Source organism: Urocitellus parryii, chromosome 7 (assembly GCF_045843805.1).
Source record: "Urocitellus parryii isolate mUroPar1 chromosome 7, mUroPar1.hap1, whole genome shotgun sequence".
Taxonomy (NCBI): domain Eukaryota; kingdom Metazoa; phylum Chordata; class Mammalia; order Rodentia; family Sciuridae; genus Urocitellus; species Urocitellus parryii.
In genome coordinates, this window is record NC_135537.1 from 140,238,550 (window position 1) to 140,260,983 (window position 22,434).

The 22,434-nt window shown below is 36.8% G+C and overlaps 1 protein-coding gene across 1 annotated transcript in view; it reads right to left on the reverse strand.

Moving 5' to 3' along the window:
• Efcab5 (EF-hand calcium binding domain 5) overlaps positions 1-22,434 on the reverse strand; it is a 126,866-nt gene that overhangs the window by 61,975 nt on the left and 42,457 nt on the right. Inside the window, exon 8 of the mRNA XM_077801269.1 lies at positions 14,402-14,557. Within this exon, the coding sequence (XP_077657395.1) occupies positions 14,402-14,557 (156 nt within the window). The remainder of the gene's footprint in view (positions 1-14,401; positions 14,558-22,434) is intronic.

Sequence of the window (22,434 nt, forward strand, 5' to 3'; positions counted from 1 at the left end):
TCAGAAATAACCATTGCTAAGTCCTATAATATAACCTTGGACCAAAATAGCATTTATCACCTGACATCAATAAGTCCTAGCTTTAATCAGTTGACACTTGGGATGTTTGGGGATCTTAGGGCTTAGTGTTAATTTGGAGTCAATTTCTGGTAATTCTTGAAGGTCTAGAGTATTTCCTTTTTCTCAATGTATATTCATCCTGGTAAATGGATGCAAGTCCTTTAAAGATGTAGTATATATGCTTGTGGAAGTCTTGTAGAATTTTTCCTCAGGAGACCCAGCCTCCCCTTCAGACAAAGACTTCTAGATGTATGAACTGACCTCAGTCTGAGGACTAGGTAAGAGGCCAAGACTTTCTACTGTGGCATCTTTCTGGCTTCATATTAGTGAGCCAGTAGTAATCACATAGACATTCTAATTCTTAAGGAAACCATGATCGCCACGAAAATCCATGTGTGTCTAATCCTCATTCTTCTTTACTGTAATTCCAGTTATATATTCAGATCTAGAGAAATAACCATAGTGTGAATCCTAGACAAACTGGATCCCATTAGAAGATGGGTTTGGGGATTAGGTCAAAATGTAACTTCTCAATAGTATTTGCAAACACTAATTTGACTAGGACACTTTGTCTCTGGTATTTAAGTGTCATGAGTCTTCTGTCATTCTGGAATCGAATCATTTTCCTTGAAATCAGAAGTTCACCTCAGTGGCAGTATCTCTAACCATTAACTATCACAAAACTTTTTAGCAATGCTGTCATTCCCTTCATTAATTTCTTGACTATTTCTTAAGGGAGTGTCATCTGGGCTCTCTTGGATAATCTGGTGGAGGTGCATATGTGGCAGGCAACATATGAGAAATCAACTTTAGCAATCTTTTGATTTTTAAAACTTTTTCTTTCCCTATTGTATGACAAGAAGGTTCTAGCATCTCAATCTCATTGAACCTAGGGCCACCTTTGAGTTATGGTTTCATTTAATCTACCAAACAAGTTATTCACAGATACTCAAAATATTACTACAAAGTAAACCTTCTAAGTATAACCATATTGATTAATTTGAGACAACCAATATTATATCCATCCTCCTTATTCTGAAAGTACTATAATAAATTCCCACATACATTCCCCAGATTTCTGCTGTTTTGAATTAGCAAAATTTTGCTGTTTTTTTTTTAGAATACCAGCCATCATTTCTCAAGACAAACTTTGAACTAGTACTCCTGGGGCATACTGAGATCTGACTCCAACATTATTTTTCAAAAAAAAATATTTTTGGTATGGTAGTTATATGTTTAGATTTTTAAATTATTTGTTCTCTTTAGATATACATGACTGTAGAGTGTATTTTGACAAATTATACATACATGGAGTATAACATTCTAAATAGGATCCTATTCTTGTGGCTGTTCATGATATGGAGTTTCATGGGTGGCGTATTCATATATGTGCACATAGGAAAGTTATGTCCAATTCATTATACTGTCTTTCCTATTATGATCCCCACTCCCTTTCCTTCCTTTCCCTTTGTCTAATCCACTGAACTTCTATCCCCTCCACACACTTATTGTGTGTTAGTATCCACATATCAGAGAGAACATTCAACCTTTGGGTCTTTGGGGATTGGCTTATTTCACTTTGTATGATAGTCTCCAGATCCATCCATTTACTGGCAAAAGTCATTAAGTCATTTTTTATGGCTGAGTAATATTCCATTTTGTATTTATATCACATTTTCTTTATCCATTCATCTGTTGAAGGGCACCTAGGTTGGTTCCGTAGTTTAGCAATTGTGAATTGTGCTGCTATAAACATTGAAGTGGCCGTGTCACTGTGGTATGCTGTTTTTAAGTCTTTTGGGTATAGATGGAGGAATGGGATAGCTGGGTCAAATGGTGGTTCCATTCCAAGTTTTCTAAGGAATCTCCATACTGCCTTCCATAGTGGTTGCACTGATTTGCAGTGCCATCAACAATGTATGAGTGTGCCTTCCCCCCGCCCACATCCTTGCCAACACTTATTGTTGCTTATATTCTTGATAACTGCCATTCTGACTTACTTGTATTCTTTTTAAAAAATAGATCCTAATTTGTTATATATGACAGCAGAATGCAATTCAATTCATATCACACATACAGAGCACAATTTTTCATGTCTCTGGTTGTAGAGTTACACCATTCATGTCTTCCTACTGATATTCTTGATGATTACCATTCTGACGAGAGTGAGATAGAATCTCAGTGTAGTTTTAATTTGAATTTCTCTAATTGCTAGAAAAGTTGAACGTTTTTTCATATAATTGTTGATCATTCATATTTCTTCTTTTGTAAAGTGCCTATTCAGTTCCGTTGCCCATTTATTGATTGGGTTATTTGTTGTTTTGGTGGTAAGTATCTTGAGTTCTTTATATATCCTGGAGATTAATGCTTTATCTGAGGTACAGGTGGCAAAGATTTTTTTCTCCCATTCTTTTTAAGGCTCTCTCTTCACATTCTTGATTGTTTTCTTTGCTGTGAAAAGGCTTTTTGGTTTGATACATCCCACTAATTTACTCTTGATTTCACTTCTTGCATTTTAGGAGTCTTGCTGAGGATAGTTTTCCTAGTTTCTCTTTCAGCTGATTCATCATTGGTGTATAGAAAGAACACAATTGATTTATGGGGTGTTAATTTTATATCCTGCCACTTTGCTGAATTCCTTTATGAGATCATGTCTTATAAATATAGAATCATGTCATCTGCAAATAGGGATAATTTGAGCTTTTCTTTTCCTACTTGTATCCCTTTCTTTCTTTTGCCTAATTGCTCTAGCTAAGAGTTTCAAGAACTAATTTGAATAGAAGTGGTGAAAAAGCACATCCCTGTCTTATTCTAATTTTTAGAGAGAATGCTTTCAGTTTTTCTCCATTTAGAATGATGTTGGCCTTGGGTTTAATGTATATAGCTTTTACAATGTTTTTCTAGTATTTTGAACTTCAACGGATGCTATATTTTGTCACATGCTTTTTTTGCATCTATTGAGCTAATAATCATGTGATTCTTGTCTTAAGTCTATTGATGTGGTGGATTACATTTGTGGATTTCCGGGTGTTGAACAAATCTTGCGTCCCTGGGATGAAACCCACTTGATCATGGTGCACTATCTTTTTAGTGTTTATTAGTTGTTGATAAAACTTTATTTTTATTTATTTATATGTGGTGCTGAGAATCAAACCCAGTGCCTCACACATGCTAGGCAAGCACTTTACCACTGAGCCACCACCTCAGCCTCCTTAATGTGTTTTTTTTTTTTTTTTTTTGGCAACACAAGTCACTCCTTATTGAAAACTTCAGTATTAATATATAACAATTCTTGTTACAATAAACATGCTTTCAGAATTTTAAATCTGAGCTCATCTACTCATCAGATTGCATAAAAAATTAAAATACTATGAATTTACACATAATTGAACTGACTCAGGATGGATGGTCCATTCCTTTGTATTAACACGTAAGTTCAATATAGAGGCAGGGAGGCCTTAAACACTGGAAGACACTGCTGACTTAAGCTCAAAAAAATACCAAGGGCTGGGAATATAGCTCAGTTGGTAGAGTGCTTGCCTCACATGCACAGGCCCTGGGTTCAATCCCCAACACCACCAAAAAAAAAAAAAAAAAAGAAAGAAAGAAAAAAGAAAACCAAGAGAATGGTGTAAAAACAGTATTTAAAAATCATTTTAAAAAAGGGGGGCGGCGGGGACAGTTTCCTATTCAGGTACAGCTCATGAACTTCCTTAGGGCCTCTCCTTCAAGTGGCCGTCACAGAAACCCTGGAGCACAGCCTCAGATCTGGCCCAGCTAGTTTATTCTATCGCCCACTACTCTGCACCAGAACCCACATTGCCACCCTGCCCAAGGAGCTGCCTGCTGCACCACGCTGGGACATCCCGCCCTGCCTGAAGTGCATCAGGACACCCTAGATAGAGATGCCGCTCCTCTCCCCGTCCAAACTGACTACACTTTATTTAATCCCATGGACTAAAATAAGGTTATTCTATAGGTTTTATATTCTTCAGATGAATGGGGAGTGGAGAAAAGAGACAAACCCTCTGAAATATGCAAGACCAACTCTTCAGTTTCTACTAAGGCCACCCCACCCCATCTGAGTGTCATCTGCAGTGTATTCGAAGGTCAGCCACCCTTCAGGAAGCTCAAGTGGAATAGTAAGCAGCTCAGAGAAAACATACATAAACCTGGGGGATGTGGTAGGCAGCAGAGCTGAAGTCTTCTCTCCCTGAAGCCAAACACACTCCTATACTTTAGAGATCCTCTTAGAAAGCACCAGAGACAAGGACAGGTGGATGTCCCTCCTGCCGCTGCACCCATGGGAGGTCCTATGTTGTGTGGACAATGCCAGGTCAACAATAATTGGAGCAGCCAATTGTCAGCTGCCAGATGATAAGGTGGCCCAACTAGTCAGAAAATACTGTTTTCAAACGTTCCAAAAGGAGAGGTGACATTTGGCTTTCCTTTGTAAAGGAGTCCCAGTATTTACACAGCTGGTGTGTGCCAGCTTTTTACCACCCCCAATGGCACACTCAGCCCACGGGCACACAAAGCCTATGTGGGGACAATACTTTTAATAGGTTTTTGTGGTTTGCCATTATTTTATTAAGAATGTTTGCATCTATGTTCATCAGGGATATTGGTATGAAATTTTCTTTCTTTGATGCATCTTGGTCTGGTTTTGGTATCAGGGTGATACTAGCTTCATAGAATGAGTTTGGAAATGTTCTCTCCTTTTCTATTTCATGGAATAATTTGAGGAGGATTGGTGTTAATTCTCTTTTGAAGATCTGGCAGAACTAGGCTGAGAATACACTTGATCCTGGGCTTTTCTTTGTTGGTAGGCTTTTGATGGTATCTTCAATTTTATTGCTTGAAATTGATCTGTTTCAATTTTCTATGTCCTCCTGATTCAGTTTGGGTAAGTCATATGTCTCTAGAAACTTATCGATGTCTTGAAAAAATGCTCACCATCTCTAGCAGTCAGAGAAATGCAAATCAAAACCACCCTAAGATACCATCTCACTCCAGTAAGATTGGCAGCCATTCTGAAGTCAAACAACAACAAGTGCTGGCGAGGATGTGGGGAAAAGGATACACTTGTACATTGCTGGTGGGACTGCAAATTGGTGCGGCCAATTTGGAAAGCAGTATGGAGATTCCTGGGAAAGCTGAGAATGGAACCACCATTTGACCCAGCTATTGCCCTTCTCGGACTATTCCCTGAAGACCTTAAAAGAGCGCACTACAGGGATACTGCCACATCAATGTTCATAACAGCACAATTCACAATAGCTAGACTGTGGAACCAACCCAGATGCCCTTCAATAGATGAATGGATTAAAAATGTGGCATTTATATACAATGGAGTACTACGCAGCACTAAAAATGTCAAAATCATGGAATTTGCAGGGAAATGGATGGCACTAGAGCAGATTATGCTAAGTGAAGCTAGCCAATTCCTAAAAAAACAAATGCCAAATGTCTTCTTTGATATAATGAGAGCAACTAAGAACAGAGCAGGGAGGGAGAGCAGGAGGAAAAGATTAACATTAAACAGAGACATGAGGTGGGAGGGAAAGGGAGAGAAAAGGGAAATTGCATGGAAATGGAAGGAGACCCTCAATGTTATATAAAATTACATATAAGAGGTTGTGAGGGGAATGGGGAAAAAAAAAACAAGGGGGAGAAATGAATTACAGTAGATGGGGTAGAGAGAGAAGATGGGAGGGGAGGGGAGGGGGGATAGTAGAGGATAGGAAAGGTAGCAGAATACAACAGTTACTAATATGGCATTATGTAAAAATGTGGATGTGTAACCGATTCTGCAATCTTTGTAATGTTTTGAACAACCAATAAAATAAAATAAAATAAAAAAGAAACTTATCGATGTCTGCAACATTTTCTCTTTTATGGGACTTTAAGTTTTCAAATAGTTTTTGATTATCATCTGTATTTCAGTAGTGTCTATGGTGTTATTTCCCTTTTCATTATAAATTTTAGTGAATTGAGTTTTTTTTTCCCTCTTTCTCTTGATTAGCTTGGCTAAGAGTTTATCAACTTTATTTATTTTTCAAAGAACCAACTTTTTGTTTTGTTGATTTTTTGAAAATTTGTCTCAATTTCATTGATTTTAATTATTTCCTGTCTTCTGCTTTTGGTGTTGATTTGTTCTTTTTCTAGGGCTTTGAGATATACAGTTATGTTATTTATTTAATGGCTTTCTATTCTTTTAACAAATGAGCTCAATGCAATGAACTTTTCTTTTAGACCTACCTTCATAGTGTCCCAAAGATTTTAATATATTGTGTTGCTATTCTCATTTACCTCTAAGTATTTCTTTTATTTCATCCCCGATTTCCTCTGCTATCTATTGGTAATTCAATAGCATATTATTTAGTCTCAGGTCTGACTCCAATTTTTAATTTAAAGGCAATGAATATTGTGTAATGGGTCCTGAGGAAAATAGGCATCCCCTTGCAAGTCAGTTGCCCCAAGTGAAGTTATTATAAGGCCCACAGGAAAGAAAAGCTAACATTCTCGGATAAGAGAGAAAGGATTGTTCTGCTTCTAGAGGATGCTGTTTAGGGAGATTTGTGATTCAGCTCCCTGAGTCCATCAAATATAGCTATTCCAAATCTCAGGGTCCTGCTATTTTCCAAGCAATTTTCCAGTTTTCATATAAGAGACTCAGCAAGTCTATGAATTCAATTACATTTTAATTGTCATGTCAAATTTTTGGGTTAATTTTTCATCTACATCTGTCCTGAAGCTACAAGAAATAGAGATTTTCTTTATAATAATCCATGAAAACTTTCTGGTTTTCTAACTGCAATTTGAGCTAAGTTTAAAGCCCTAAGCATGTCTGCTTGCACGCTGGGAAATCAAACCAGTGCCTTGCATATGCTAAGCACATGCTCTATCACTGAGCTATGCTCTCAGATCTGAGTTTGCCTCCCCTTTCCCCACCACCATTACTGAGGATTGAACCCAGAAGTGCTTTACCATTGAGCTACATTCCCTGCCCTTTTTATTTTTTATTTATTTTTTTTTTTTTAGAGAGAGAGAGAGAGAGAGAGAGAGAGAGAGAGAGAGAGAGAATTTTTTAATATTTATTTTTAGTTCTCGGCGGACACAACATCTTTGTTGGTATGTGGTGCTGAGGATCGAACCCGGGCCGCACGCATGCCAGGCGAGCACGCTACCGCTTGAGCCACATCCCCAGCCCCCCTTTTTATTTTTTGAGACAGAGTCTGACTAAATTGCAGAGACTGGTCTCCAACTTGTGATCTTCCTGGCTTAGTCTTCTGAGTTACTGGGGTTATAAGCGTGTTATACTGTACCCAACTCCTGAGCTGAGCTTGTATTTTACTTTCTATAGCCTTTCTTTTCTTTTTTCCTTTTATTTATTTATTTTTTAATTTGCACTAGGGTTTGAACCCAGGGGCACTTTACCACTGAGCCACGTTCCCAGTTCTTTTATTTTTTTATTTTGAGACAGATCTCACTTAGTTGCTGAAACTGGCCTTGAATTTATGTTCTTTCTACATCAGCCTCTCAATTAGCTGGGATTACAGTAGTAGACCACCACTTCTGGCTTCTATAACTTTTCTAATGAAATGAGAGGAAGCCCACCCATTGGCAATGCAATGGGTCATCACTATTATAATTATGGTCAAATGAAGCAGTCGCTCTATCTTTTAATCCTTTTCCTTCAATAGGTACTTCAGCTCAAACAACCATCAATGATAATTTTAAAACCTTTTCATTGAGGAGTAATGTATATGTGATGAAGTATGCAAATCCTGAGTATTTAGCTCAATGAATGTTTGCCTATCTGTGTAAATTGCACCAGATAAAGGCATAGTATATTTTCATCATTGCCAGAAGGCCCCTCCATGGTTTCTCCCAGTCAATAACTATAGCTACTATTTTGATATTTATCACTATAGATTAGATTGTTCTTAAATGGAGTTATACAGTATATGCTTCTTGTGTTTTTTTTTTCTTTTTTTCCTTTGGTAATAAGGGGGGAAAAATCACTGATCCATATTCCTCATCTTTTTTATTTTGAGACGGGGGCTTGCTTAAGTTGCTTAGGGCCTCGCCAAATTGCTGAGGCTGCACTTGAACTTGTGATCCTTTTGCCTCAGCCTCCCAAGTTGCTGGGATTACAGGCATGTGCCAACACACCTGGCTTCTTTTGTTCAACATTACATCTATGGATGCCATTCATATTTCACCTGACTGTAATTAATTTTTCATCGCTACATGACAGTTTACTATATGAATATATAACTATTTATTTATTCATCTTGTTATTGATAGACATCTGTATTGCTTTTGGCTATTATAAATAATGCTGCTATGAATATTCTTATCTTTTTTAATCAGCTATAAATGAAGTATAATTTATGTTCAACAAAATGCACCAATTTTAAGTTTAATGAATTTTGACAATGCATACTACTTATATAGTTACCACAAAGTGAGGATCAGAATATTTTTATCATCTTAGAGCTCCCTTTTGCCTCTTTGCAAAATGTTTCCCATAATATTGTTTTTTGCAGGAAATAGTGATAATTCTTCCACTAAACATCTGCTATTCTTATAAAAAAAAATATATATATATATATATATATATATATATATATATATATATATATATATTTCCCTTAGCCAGCACAATAACCGCAGCAACTCAGGAGGTTGAGGCAGGAGGATCACAAGTTCAAGATCAGCCTCAGCAACTTAGTGAAACCCTGTCTCAAAATAAAAAATAAAAAGGGCTGAGGGTGTAGCTTAGTGGTAGAGCACCCCTGAGTACGATTCACAGTACCCTAAATTAAAAAAAAATTCCCCCATAATCACGGCCCCAGGAAACCACTGATCTGCTTTCTATTGCTATGGATTATTTCCCCCTTTTCTATAATTTTATATAATGAAATTATAGTATATTCTTCTGTGTCTGCCTTCTTTCACGGAGTATAATTTCGAGATCATCAATGTCACTGACTGTATCAGTAATTCATTCCTTAATTTGTTTCCTTTTATTGCCTAGTAGTATTCTATTATATGGATATATGAATATGCTAAAATTTGTTTATCTTTCCACAAGTCAACGTATATTTGTGCTGTTTCCATTTTGGAGCTATTATGAATAAAGTGGCTAAGAATATTCATGTACAAGTCTTTTAGTATGTTTTAAGTTCTCTAATTTCATTTTTTTCTAGGTTTAACTAGGAGTGAAATTGCTGTTTTGGGGACAAATGAAAAGGATATGTTTACTTTTTAAGAAACTACCTTGCGCTGGGGATGTAGCTCAGTGGTAGAACATCTGCTTAGCATGCTTGGGGGCCTGGGTTCAGTCACCAGGTAGGAAAGAATTATTGTAAAAAGTAAAGAAGGGAAAATAAAGAAAAAGAAACTACCAAACTCTTTTCAAAACAGTTGCATCCTTCCTACCAGTAATTTAAAAGAACTATTCCACATCTTTACCAACACTGTGATTCTAGATATTTTAATTTGTATTATATTGTGGATTTAATTTACATTTCTTTGATGAATAATTTTACTGAACATATTTTCATGCAGTTATTAGTTATAAAATCTCTTCTTTTCTAATATGTCCATGATATTTTAATTAGTTTACTTCATTATGTTGTAGAAGTTATTTTTATTCATTGGATTATTTTTATGTATTACATGTATTGGTATGTGACATATAAGAACATGTGTGTTCTAGGACTATGTTTAATTATGCTCCTTCTCTCAGTAAGAGAAAAACTATTTTGGTATCATATTTTGCATTCTTTACTCCATGATTTTTTTTCTTTCTTAACAGCCCAGCATTTGCAATTTGAAGTTCAGGTTTCCAAACTCTTGTTTCAGCCACTAGTTAAAAACATCCTTTTGGGCTGGGGTTGTAACTCAGTGGAGAGCACTTGCCTCGCATGCGGGAAGCACTGGGTTCAATCTTCAGCACCACATAAATAAATAAAATAAAGGTATTGTGTTCATCTACAACTAAAAGTTTTTAAAAATCCATTCAGAAACTCAACTAATGGCTTTATTCTGGACTCTCTCTACCTTCCCTCCAAGATCATCACATAAATAGTGTTTGAATGATGGACAAAAAGGCAAGGAGCACAATCAAACTTTCATTAATTCTATTTGTTATTAATTCACTATGTTTGTTATGGCACTTGAGTTGGTGTTAAATTGGACAACAGAGAGCAGTTGTCCTCCAGGCATTTTACCAGGAAATAAAATCTTGACATCATATTACACAATATTTATTACAAGCTCTGTTAAAAGAAGTAATGTAGCCAGGAGTGGTGGCCCATGTCTGTGATCCTAGCAGCTCTGAAGATTGAGGCATAGGGATCATGAATTCAAAGCCAGCCTCAGCAAAAGTGAGGGGTTAAGCAACTCAGTGAGATCCTGTCTCCAAACAAAATACAAAATAGAGCTGGGGATGTGGCTCAGTGATCAAGTGTCCCTGAGCTCAATCCCAGTACACTACTCCCCACCAAGAAAAAAAAAAAAGAAGCAATGTTCAAGGAAATTACCTGAAAGGCATATAAACATTTCAGATTTTATAGAATACATTCCTGACTTAAGCAGGGATCTGAGCACCTATACTGCAATATATTGGTTTCTTTAAGAATTGCTTTTTGCGGGAAACAAACCAAGTGTCACATCCAGAAAGAGACCCAGTTTGTACTAATGTTAGAACTGATGGGCATTTGACTGCAGGAAAAATGTCATTTTTTTTTGAGACTCTCCACATTTCCTAGCACTCTGCTCTGAATTTAATTGACTCAAAACCAAGCACCAGATAATACCGTATTCTCGGAAGGGAGTAAATAGCATTGACCTGGACATTCATGATAAATGATGATAAATGCATTGCTTAGCTGGGTCTCTAAAAGCCATAAATACCAACCAAACAATAAAAATCACTTAAAAAAATAGTTTAAACTGCTCATACTGTTGCTGATTCAATGTAAAATTCCCAAAACTGTATCAAACCAGTTGTATAATACAATGTATGAAAGTCTGGAAAAAAAATTATACTTAGGAATAAGGACTTCAAAGACTTTCCTATGCTTGTGAGGGTCCCAAGTTCATATCCAATTATTATTTTATCTCTTACTTATTTTATCATTTCATCATTCTCCAATAAATTATATTTACTGAGAAAAAAAAAGAATTGCTTTTTGGGGGTCTGGGGTTGTGGATCAGTGGTAAAGTGCTTGCCCAGCATGTGTGAGGCACTGGGTTTGATCCTCAACATCACATAAAAATAAATGAAATAAAGGTATTGTGTCCATATACAACTGAAAAAAATAAAAATAAAAAAGAATTGCTTTTTCTGAATTGCGGTCAAGTGTGGTATCACTTGCCTATACTTAAGGTGGTTATAAGAAACTACCCTAAGATGTCATTGATTCATTTATTGCAAATTGATCAGAAAAGATTTTCACTTTATCATATAGGTCCCTTTAATTACTACTATGAGGAGAAAATCCCAAATTTTGATCCCCAAATTTCTTTACTACTTCTTAGCACCAGTTTGTATTCATACTATAAATGTTGTTGATAGCGTGTTTAGTCATGTTTCCTTTTTCACATTTACTGCCCAGGAAGCTTAGATTCAAACTTATAGACAACCCACAACAAATATGTAGGTCTTTATGGCTAAATACAGTTTCATTTAGTATCCTCTCTCTTCCACCATCTCATGAGTTTTTTTCTACTATTGTGTGCTTCCTTAAATCCTTTCAGGAATATGAGAATGTGAATAATTTTAGACACATTTCAGCAAAATTTTCATCTAATTTTGCAAGTTCATTTGGTCTTCTGTCACACAGATGTCCTCCCAAACTCATTCTTAGAAACACTTTTTTATCCTACTTTGTTATCTGTGACAGCAGACTGCATTATAATTCATATTACACATATACAGCACAATTTTTCATATCTCTGGTTGTATACAAAATATATTCACACCATTCATGTCTTCATACATGTACTTATTGTAATGATGTCCACCTCATTCCACGTCTTTCTACCCCCATGCCCTCTCCCTTCCCCTCCCACCCCTTTGCTCTATCTAGAGTCCGTCTAACCTTCCCGTGCTTCCCCTCCAAACCCTACTATGAATCAGCCTCCTTATATCAGAGAAAACATTCAGCATTTGTTTTTTTGGGATTGGCTAACTTCACTTAGCATTATATTCTCCAACTCCATCCATTTTCCTGCAAATGCTATGATTTTTTATTCTCTTTTATTGCTGAGTAATATTCCATTGTGTATATATACCACATTTTCTTTATCCATTCATGACTGAAGGGCATCTAGGTTGGTTCCACAGGAAAACTACCCAATTTACAATAGCCTCAAACAAAACAACAAAACAAAAAAACCCCCCCAAAAAAACAAAAAACAAAATACTTGGGAATCAACCAAACAAAAGAGGTGAAAGACCTCTACAACAAAAACTACAAAATGCTAAAAAAGAAATTAAAGAAGACCTTAGAAGATGGAAAGATCTCCCTTGTTCTTGGATAGGCAGAATTAACATTGTCAAAATAACCCTACTACCAAAAGCATTATACAGATTTAATCCAATTCCAATCAAAATCCCAAAGACATTCCTCATAGAAATAGAAAAAGCGGTCATGAAATTCATCTGGAAAAATAAGAGACCCAGAATAGCTAAAGCAATCCTTAGCAAGAAGAGTGAAGCAGGTGGCATCACTATAACAGACCATAATCTAAACTACAGGGCAATAGTAACAAAAATAGCATGGTATTGGCACCAAAACAGATGAGTAAACCAATGGTACCGAATAGAGGACACAAAGACTAATCCACATAATTACAGTTATCTTATATTAGACAAAGGCGTCAAAAACTTACACTGGAGAAAAGATAGCCTCTTCAACAAAATGGTGCTGGGAAAACTGGAAATCCATATGTGACAAAATGAAATTAAACTTCTACCTCTCACCATGCACAAAACTCAACTCAAAAGTGGATCAAGGACCTAGGAATTAAACCAGAGACCCTGCGCCTAATAGAAGAAAAAGTAGGCCCAAATCTCCATTATATCAGATTAAGCCCCAACTTTCTTTTTTTTTAATATTTTTTTTAGTTGTCGATGGACTCTATTGTCTTTATTTTTATGTGATGCTGAGGATGGAACCCAGTGCCTCACACATGCTGGGCAAGCACGCTACCACTGAGCCACAACCCCAGCCCCCCAAATTTAATAAGACTCCTATAGTGCAAGAATTAAAATCAAGAATTAATAAATAGGATGGATTCAACCTAGAAAGCTTCTTCTCAGAAAAAGAAACATTCAGTGAGGAGAATAGAGAGCCTAAGCTTGGGAGCAAATTTTTACAACTTGTACATCAGATAGAGAACCACTCAAAAAGCTAAACACCAAAAAAACAAATAACCCAATCAATAAATGGGCCAAGGAACTGAACAGACACTTCTCAGAAGGTGATATACAATCAATCAACAAATATATGGAAAAATGTTCAACATCTCTAGCAATCAGAGAAATGCAAATCAAAACTAAAGATTTTATCTCACTCCAGTCAGAATGGCAGCTATTAAGAATGCAAACTACAATAAGTGTTGGTGAGGATGTGGGGAGAAACGCACAACCACACATTGGTGGTGGGTCTGCAAAATGGTGCAGCCAATAAGGAAAACAGTATGGAGATTCCTTGGAAAACTGGGAATGGAACCACCTTTTGACCCAGCTATCCCACTCCTTGGTTTATACCTAAAGGACTTAAAAACAGCATACTACAAGGACACAGTCACATCAATGTTTACTGCAGCACAATTCACAATAGAAACACTTTTTGATACAAATTCTTCTGTTTTTAAGAACAGTAAAATAAAGTGATAGGCTTTCTAGCAGCCCTTTTATATAGGAAGTTACCAAAAAAGAGAAAAAGCAAAAACAATTTAATCATCTAGTGATTTAGGAATGGGCAAGAGATACGTTTAGAAACAAGTGATAAATCCTGAAACGGTAGTTCCACTCTAGCTATGGTTTGCATGTTGGTGCCAGATACAAAAATTGAGAATAATATCTTGAAATTTTTACAGCGATTTGAGAAAGTAACTGATAATAAATCAGACTTGAATCAGATAATAAAAATGAGGATTGTATTTTGTGTGTCTCTCCCCCCAGTAATCCATTTTCATTGATTACATGTTGATATACAATTGAAAAATTTAAAACATCATTAACTACAAAGATGCAAAAAACTGGTCCTTCATAACCAATACTGTGAGAAGCAATGGTTTAAAGGCCTTAACCTACCTTCCCAGAGTCACAATATAGAAAGAGGTCAGCAAACATCTGTCTCTGTAAGTCAGCTTTTACAACCTCCCGGAAATCATCTGCACAGTGGCAAAGGTGCTTCAGAAGTTCCTCAAAAATTTCACTTTTAAGGTCTGCAATATGTGAAGAGATGTACTGCAGGGGGGAAAAAAGAGAGAGAGAGAAGATAAATGATAACTTAAAACCATGTCCTTTATTTGGATTTTCCAAGGTGTTTAGTTCATGTATATGAACTACATTTGCTGCAAAAATGTTCCCATATCATTTTTTTTGTTTTTTTCCTATAAAATTTCTTATCATTTAAAGGTGTTTTTTGTTTGGTTTGGTTTGGTTAAACTGGGGATAGAACCTGGGGCACTCTACAACCATGCTACATCTCCAGCCATTATTATATTTTTAAATTTTAAATTTTAAAAATTTCAGAGAGGGTCTTGCTAAGTTGCCAAGGCTGGCCTTGAGCTTGTGATCCTCCTGCCTCAGCCTCCTAAATCACTGAGATCATTATAGATGAATACTACCACATTCAGTACTTAAAAAGTATTTTCATGTGCCACTGTACATGCTGTGCTGCAGAGGGACCAATGTGGTCCCCAACATCATACACCAGTGGGACTAGATATTTTTGGAGCAAATTCACTTTGGGTCACATTGGCATTATATAAGGCAGACTTTCTTCACAGTCAGAAATAGAAGCAATCCTAAAATGTTGCCTGTGGATGAAAAGTTCCAAAATTGAATGGAGCTTTTCTATTGGCATATGGCACGAAAGAGCATGTGAGTCCCAAGGCTGGCTATGTTTAATTATTGTAAAGTATGGGGATTCTGAGTAGTTTTTTATCTTTTGATATTATAGGGTATTCTTTGTCTATGATTTTTTTAAGTGTAGAAACTAAAAATATCTATGTTCTTCGGCCATTTCTCTTCCCTTGTTGAATAGCAATTCCCCAAGAAGTGAGATCTCTAGCTTAGATGTTAAATATATCTGTATTTTTTGTGGGTTTGACAAAAAGCTTGTGCTCTTTTGCAGTCCCACATCAACCTTACCATCTGTGTGTTGCTGCCTGAATTTTTGCCAGTTTGATAGGTCAGGAATGTTATATTCTTGATCCACTTCTCTTCATGAGAGCTAGAAAGTATGCTGGATAGAAAGAAATGATCAAGCGCTGGCAAAATCTCTGAGCAGATGCTTCTTGAAGTGTTAGCCCAGTTAGTGAGTGTCTTCACTGCCCCAAAGACAGAGGTAGACCTATTTATACTGCACAACCCTACTTCGGTAGCCATAAATGATTGGATCAGGAGAGGACACTTAACATAAGGAATGCCATTCAGATCTTCTTCTCTGGAAATCGAGCACTAGGATTTAGTCAGTTGATCTCTGAGTGGGGCTGGACTTTCGAGTGTGTAAGTGTACCGGAGGAAGCAAAACTTTATCTTGACGCTTTTAAGATCTTAGAAAGGCCTAAGAACTAAATTGACATAAGACAAACAGGAGACAAGTCCAAATGTGTAACACAAGTTTTACAGAGCCCTTATAAAGAAATGATGACCTAGGGCTGGGGCTGAAACTCAGTGGCAGAGTGCTTGCCTAGCATGTATGAGGCATTGGGTTCGATCCTTAGCACCACATAAAAATAAACAAATAAAATAAAGGTATTCTGTCCATCTACAACTACTAAATAAATAAATGAATAAGTAAAGCATGCTGTTCATCTATAACTACAAAAAAATTTTAAAAAGAAATGATGACTCAAAGAAGTGGCAAAATCTTTGTGTTTTTATATTTGGTGGAACAAAGGGAAGCAAACATGGAAAATAATTATGTAGGGAACAGCATCAGCACTACCTGAGAACTTGTTAGAAATGCAAAATTTTGAGCTTCATCTCAGACTTACTGCATCAGAAACTCTAGGGTTAGGGTCCAGTAATCTGTTTTAACAAGCCCCATAGGTAATTCTGATGCATGCTGAAGTTTGAGATCCACTGAACAAGGTGATCTGGGTAATTGGTCCTTTATTGGTTCAATATCCTTAGTTCCTGTTGTTTGACCTTCATTACCTTTTGCTTGAATAGTAGGTATTTTTCTAAATTACTCATATGGTATAATTGTTGGAATAATGGCATTTTCTGTAATTATTGTGGCTCACTCCTTTAATGCTTAAAAAAGTAGATACTAGTTCATGAGAACAATTACCCTGTTTTATATTTAGCATTTGGGGAAAAAAAAAACTTCAAAGCCATTTGAGTTTCTTGGCCGTGGGAATGCTATTGAATCAAGAATTAGTTTAAGCCTTTCTCTGGATTTATAACCTATGAGTGTTATGAGTAAACACATTCTAATTGTTCTATAAAGGTGGGCTGTATGACCTAAAGACTATACCAGTTGCCAACATCAACCACAAATCAAATTCTAAATAGAACCATTACAGAAATTTGCCAGCGTCTTGTCAAAACAGGAAAAAAGTGAAAATATGTGGTAGCCTTTGTACTTTTATATTCTCTCAAGTAATGAATCAAAATAGGTGCTTGGCTTAATTTAAGAATATAATTAACTACTGCTGTGTGTGGTGGCCTGTAATCCAGCAAATTGGGAGGCTGAGACAGAAAGATTACAAGTTCAAGGCCAGCCTCACTCATTCAGTGAAACCCTGTCTCAATATAAAAAAATAGAAAGGGGTAGGAAGGTATCACAGAACTCTTAAACATTTGAACTATACTTAGACAATTTATGGTTATGTACTAGCTCCCAATGTAATGATTTCTGGGTTTTTCCTTTCTGACTTAATATTGGGAACATGGTAAATGTCACATTTAATAGATTGGTAGCTACTATTAAGAGTCTACAGTCTGGGCCATTGAGATCATGCTTATTTAATTGTAGATATACTGAAGAATTGATGAAATAGGTGATATAAGAGTAATAGAAAGCTGTGCATGGTGGTGAATGCCTGTAATCCCAGCAACTCAGGAGACAGAAGCAGGGAGATTCCAAGTTCAAGGCCAGCCTCAACATCTTAGAAACCTGTCTCAAAATAAAAAATAAAAAGGACTGGGGATGTAGCTCAGTGGTAAAGTGCCCCTGGGTTCAACCTCCAGTCACCCCCCTTCCAAGGGTAATAGGAAGAAAACTATGTTTGGAAACTATTTTAGATATTAATGTCCAAACTGCTTGAAATCCTTAGTAGTTTATATGGAATCTGCAAACAAAGAGTACAGAATATTCAAGTATACAGAATATATCTACTATCTATCACTGAAGAAATGGTGTGTTCTCATAGCCTCTGGGGAGAAAATTAGCTTACTGGTTTCAGAGAAGTAACTTTTAAGAAACAATTATTGAGCTGGGGGTACCCCCCCAAAAAAAATTAAGGACTAGGGTTGTGCTCTAGTGGTAGAGTGCTTGCCTTACATGTGGGAGGCCCTGGGTTTGATTCTCAGCACCGCATATAAATATGTATAAAATAAAAATCCATCAACAACTAAAAAATATTTTTAAAAAATTAAATGTGGAGCCATTTCAGTTTGAAGGCCTCAGACTGTACAATTTCTATAAAACAATTCTATCGGGAAGTGACCATTTCAGAGTGAACCACCACCGCTCAGCAGGAGAAGAATGGGCTGTCAAGAATCAAAGGATGGCCCTCATTTACTACTGGCCAAGGGATACAATAATTCCTCAATGTGGCAGAATCAAAAGTTAATATCTGAATCTTACTAATAGGGTCTATATTTTTTTTACATATGACTATTCTTAAGATGATTATTATTTCAGGAGTGGATCTCAGACTGCCTGAAGTCCAGGCCTACTGAAGGATGTTCCTGAGAAATTGAAAACTGGCCTTCACTTTCTATCATCTCATGATAACAGGAATGTATTAGACTGTTTTCATTTGCTCCTGATGGGCAGACAGATGTGTTGCCTGTATCTCCTCTATGATCAGGTGGGCAATAAGGTCAGGAAAGGATCCAAGAATAGCAAAATACACTTCTCAGTTAGATTAGCCAACTGCCTCATTTTGCCTGATTCTTCTTGGTTATAACATTAAAAATCCTGAGAAAACTCCTTAGTCCCAGGCAAACCAGGATGGTTTGAAACTCCATAACTTGATTCACTCTGATGGTATAATTCTAATAAGGAACTTTGGGGGACCTTGTTTGGAAGCCTATTGTCTGTATTCTGTCTCACATTATAAACTCTCTCAGTAAGTATCTGTATCCTTTGCCAAGAAGGAAACTTTACAGCCTTTAGCTGTGTCCACAGCATCAATACCCACTCCCTGGGACAACCGCACTTAGTATCTACATAGAGAGTTCTTCCCCCATGGTATGCATCTGATGATATTCAGAACATACCACCCCCCAAACTTACCACTTTGACATAAGAATCAACTTGAGTTAATTAACTTAGAAAAATAAACAGCAGGTGCAAGAAGATCATTTTGACCTTCCTTCTGTTTCTGAAAAGCAGAAGATGAAATTCCTATAACTAGTCCAAGGGAAACAACATTCTTATATTCAAGGACAGGAAGTTGTGCCAGAAAGAATTATGTAAAGGCCTTGTTAAAATAACTCTTTATCTTCAGCCCTCCCATGTAATTTAGTTGCTTTGTCACACTTACTATTTTTTTTTTCTTTTTGTGGTACCGGGAATTGAACTCAGGGGCACTTAACCACTAAGCCACATCTGCAGCCCTCTTTTTGTATTTTATTTATCGACAGGGTCTTGCTGAATTGCTTAGGGCCTCACTATGTTGTTGAGGCTGGCTTTGAACTCGTCGTGATCCTCCTGCCTCAGCCTCCTGAGCTGCTGGGATTATAGACATAAGCCACCATGCCCAGCACACTTTCTTTTTTTTTTTCTTTTTCTTTTTTTTAAGAGAGAGGGAGAGAGAAAGAAAAGAGAGGGGGGGGGAGAGAGAGAGAGAGAGAGAGAGAGAGAGAGAGAGAGAGAGAGGGAGGGGGGGAGAGAGAGAGAGAGAGAGAATTTTTTAATATTTATTTTTTAGTTCTCGGCAGACACAACATCTTTGTATGTGGTGCTGAGGATCGAACCCGGGCCTCATGCATGCCAGGTGAGCGCGATACCAATTGAGCCACATCCCCAGCCCCCCAGCACACTTTCTATTCTTTGATAATTCAGTATATAAGTCTTAAACTGTCTTTAGATATTCATTTCCTTATGAAGGTTCCCATGCCAAATGAAACTTATATATATTTTTCCCTACTGATCTGTCTTAGGTTAAATCAATTCTCAGGCCCATCAGGGGAAAAAATCCTGAAATGGTAGAGGTAAAATTTTGTCTCCCCTACATACTCACTCATTCTCAATTCTTTTGTTTTATATATATATCGTCACAAGATAAAGAATATGTGTGTGTGTGTTAAAGATAATTAGGAATGGTGAACACAAATGACAATTTGAGTCAAGATTCTCATAGCTAGAGTAAATAGACCACACATGTGTAGAGAATAATCCTTTATTTAATAGCCCTTGTCTGAAAAAGCCCAACTTTGTAGTAATTTGGAGGCAAGGGGTTATAGACTAATAGTAGAATAGACTAACAATGAAGTTTCTATATCAGTGCAAGAATATGCAAGAATATGACCCAGGTCACGTCCAACTGATCTGATAATTGGCAGTAAAAATAGAAGTGTATCAATCTCTGGAATCCTCAGAGAGGGGAAGGAAGCTCTGTGTTGATAAGACATCAGCTTTCCTCAGCTTCTCATTCTGAGTATTGGAGGGTCTCCCTTACTTCTGTCCATTCACACTCCTCACTCCATGAATCTTTGTCACAATAAAGGTTTTGTATGTAGTCAACACTGATTTAGAGATTTTTTTAAAAAATCCTTTTCCTGCTAGTGCATGGTGATGCCCTATTCTACAGGGAGCATTTTTTATTTCACCACAAATATAATAACTCTGATTAAAAACTCCATAATGCACAGCACCTAGACACTAAGAACCCTGCCTACCATATTAAAAAATTACATCTGTTTGGAAAGTGGGTTCCAAGTTCCAAACAACCAACCAGCAGAAACTTTTTGGGGTGTGGGGCACACAGCCATTCATGAGACTGGCATTTTAAAAATCATGTTAATATAACCTTTGTCTTAAAATGTACCAAGACAAATTTAGACATGCTATTATTTCTTTTGGCCTCCCTCTTGCCCCCTGTACTGGGGATTTACCACTGAACTACATCTCCAGTCTTTAATTTTTTTTTTCCTTTGAGACAATCTCACTAAGTTGCTAAGGCTGGCCTCAAACTTGCAATCCTCCTGCCTCAGCCTCCCAAGTTGCTAGGATTAAAGGCATAAGACACAGTGCCCAGTACCTTTTAGCCTTCCCTGAAGCAGATTACTAAGAAATTCTTCATCAAAACAGGGGAATTTGTAAAGCTTAAACAGTCTGGGCAAGGGGTGGGGGTGGAAGGAGTCCTCCTATTTAAAAATGTTAACTAAATTGCCAATAATTGCATTAATAATATTTGGATAAAATAAACATATTTGAAAAGGTTTTCTTTCATTGATAAATTAACCAATCAGTCAATGAAATGAAAAGGGTACACTCTCTGTAAGATTAACAGGAATTTCAGAAGGGCTCCATCTGTTCACAACTGTTTACTCCTGAACTGAATACAAGACAATACAGAGATAAATGATCAGAAGCAATTGTATCTCACAGTATCTCCACTGGATGGCACTTGTATGTAACATCTTGACTTTAAACCCTATTTATCAACACATTTTCTTCCAGTTTCATTAAATGACTGTTGATGAAATAGCCTTAAAGCAAATCTCTTTAAAAGAAGCACAGTGGCATGTGCTTCTAATTCTAGCTACTCAGAGACTGAGGTGAAAGGACTGTGAGTTTGAAGCTAGCCTGGGCAATTTAGCAAGGCCCCTGTCTGGTGGTGGGATGGGGGTGGTGGGATGGGGTGATACGTGGAGGGATGGGGTGATACGTGGAGGGAAGCAAGTGTTCCAAATACTTTTATGTCATGTCATACAGGATGGCCCAATGATTTGTTGGTTGGGTAATTAAATATGTTCAATGAATAGTTCTGTGCAAGTTTTGTTTGTTTGTTTTGTTTTGTTTGAAACAGGGTCTATCTATGTTGCGCTCAAGCAGTCCTCCTGCCTCTAGCTATAATTATAGGCATTTACCCAATTTAAGAAATACTCTCTTGTTTTATTTGTTTGTTTGTTGGTACTAGGGATTGAACCCAGGGATGCTCTACATCTCTAGTCTATTTTATTTTTTTTATTTTGAGATAGGGTCTCACTAAATTTCTCAGGGTAGCCTCAAATTTGTGATCCTCCTGACTCCATCTCCTGAGTTGCTGGGATTATAGTGTGCATCACCATGCCTTTTTTTGTATCTCTTTACATGTTGTTCCTCTTTTTTTTTTTTTTTTTTTTTACATATGTTCTTCTCCTTAATTAAGATTCAGCTATCTTATGTTATCTGAAACATCTTGGCCTACCTACTCTATTGGTGCGTCTCTTCTGACATGCTGATATCTCCTAGTATATCCTTCATTACAATAGCTTGTAATTATTTGCTTATTTGTCTTCATGTACAACTGTAACCGCAATACCTGTCATAAATATTAAAAAGTGGAGTTTAAAAAGTTTTAACTGCATTGGTTCAGAGTCCTATGATTGCAAGGTCGAGATTGAGTCTGCTGTGGAAGATAAGAATCAATTGTAATCACACGAAAGATGAATTCACATTATCTTGTGATGTATCCTCATAGGACCTCAAAATAAGATAGGACCCCAATCTTCTACAGACTCTTAAGAATATAGGTAAAACACAACTTTAAGCTGAAAGAATAAAAGCAATCTTAGAAATAACAATCATAATACACAAAATTTAAAACTAGGGCTGGGGTTGTGGCTCAGTGGTAGAGAGCTTACCTTGCACGTGCGAGGCCCTGGGTTTGATCCTTAGCACCATATAAAAATAATTAAATGAAATAAAGGCATTGTGTCCAACTACAACTAAA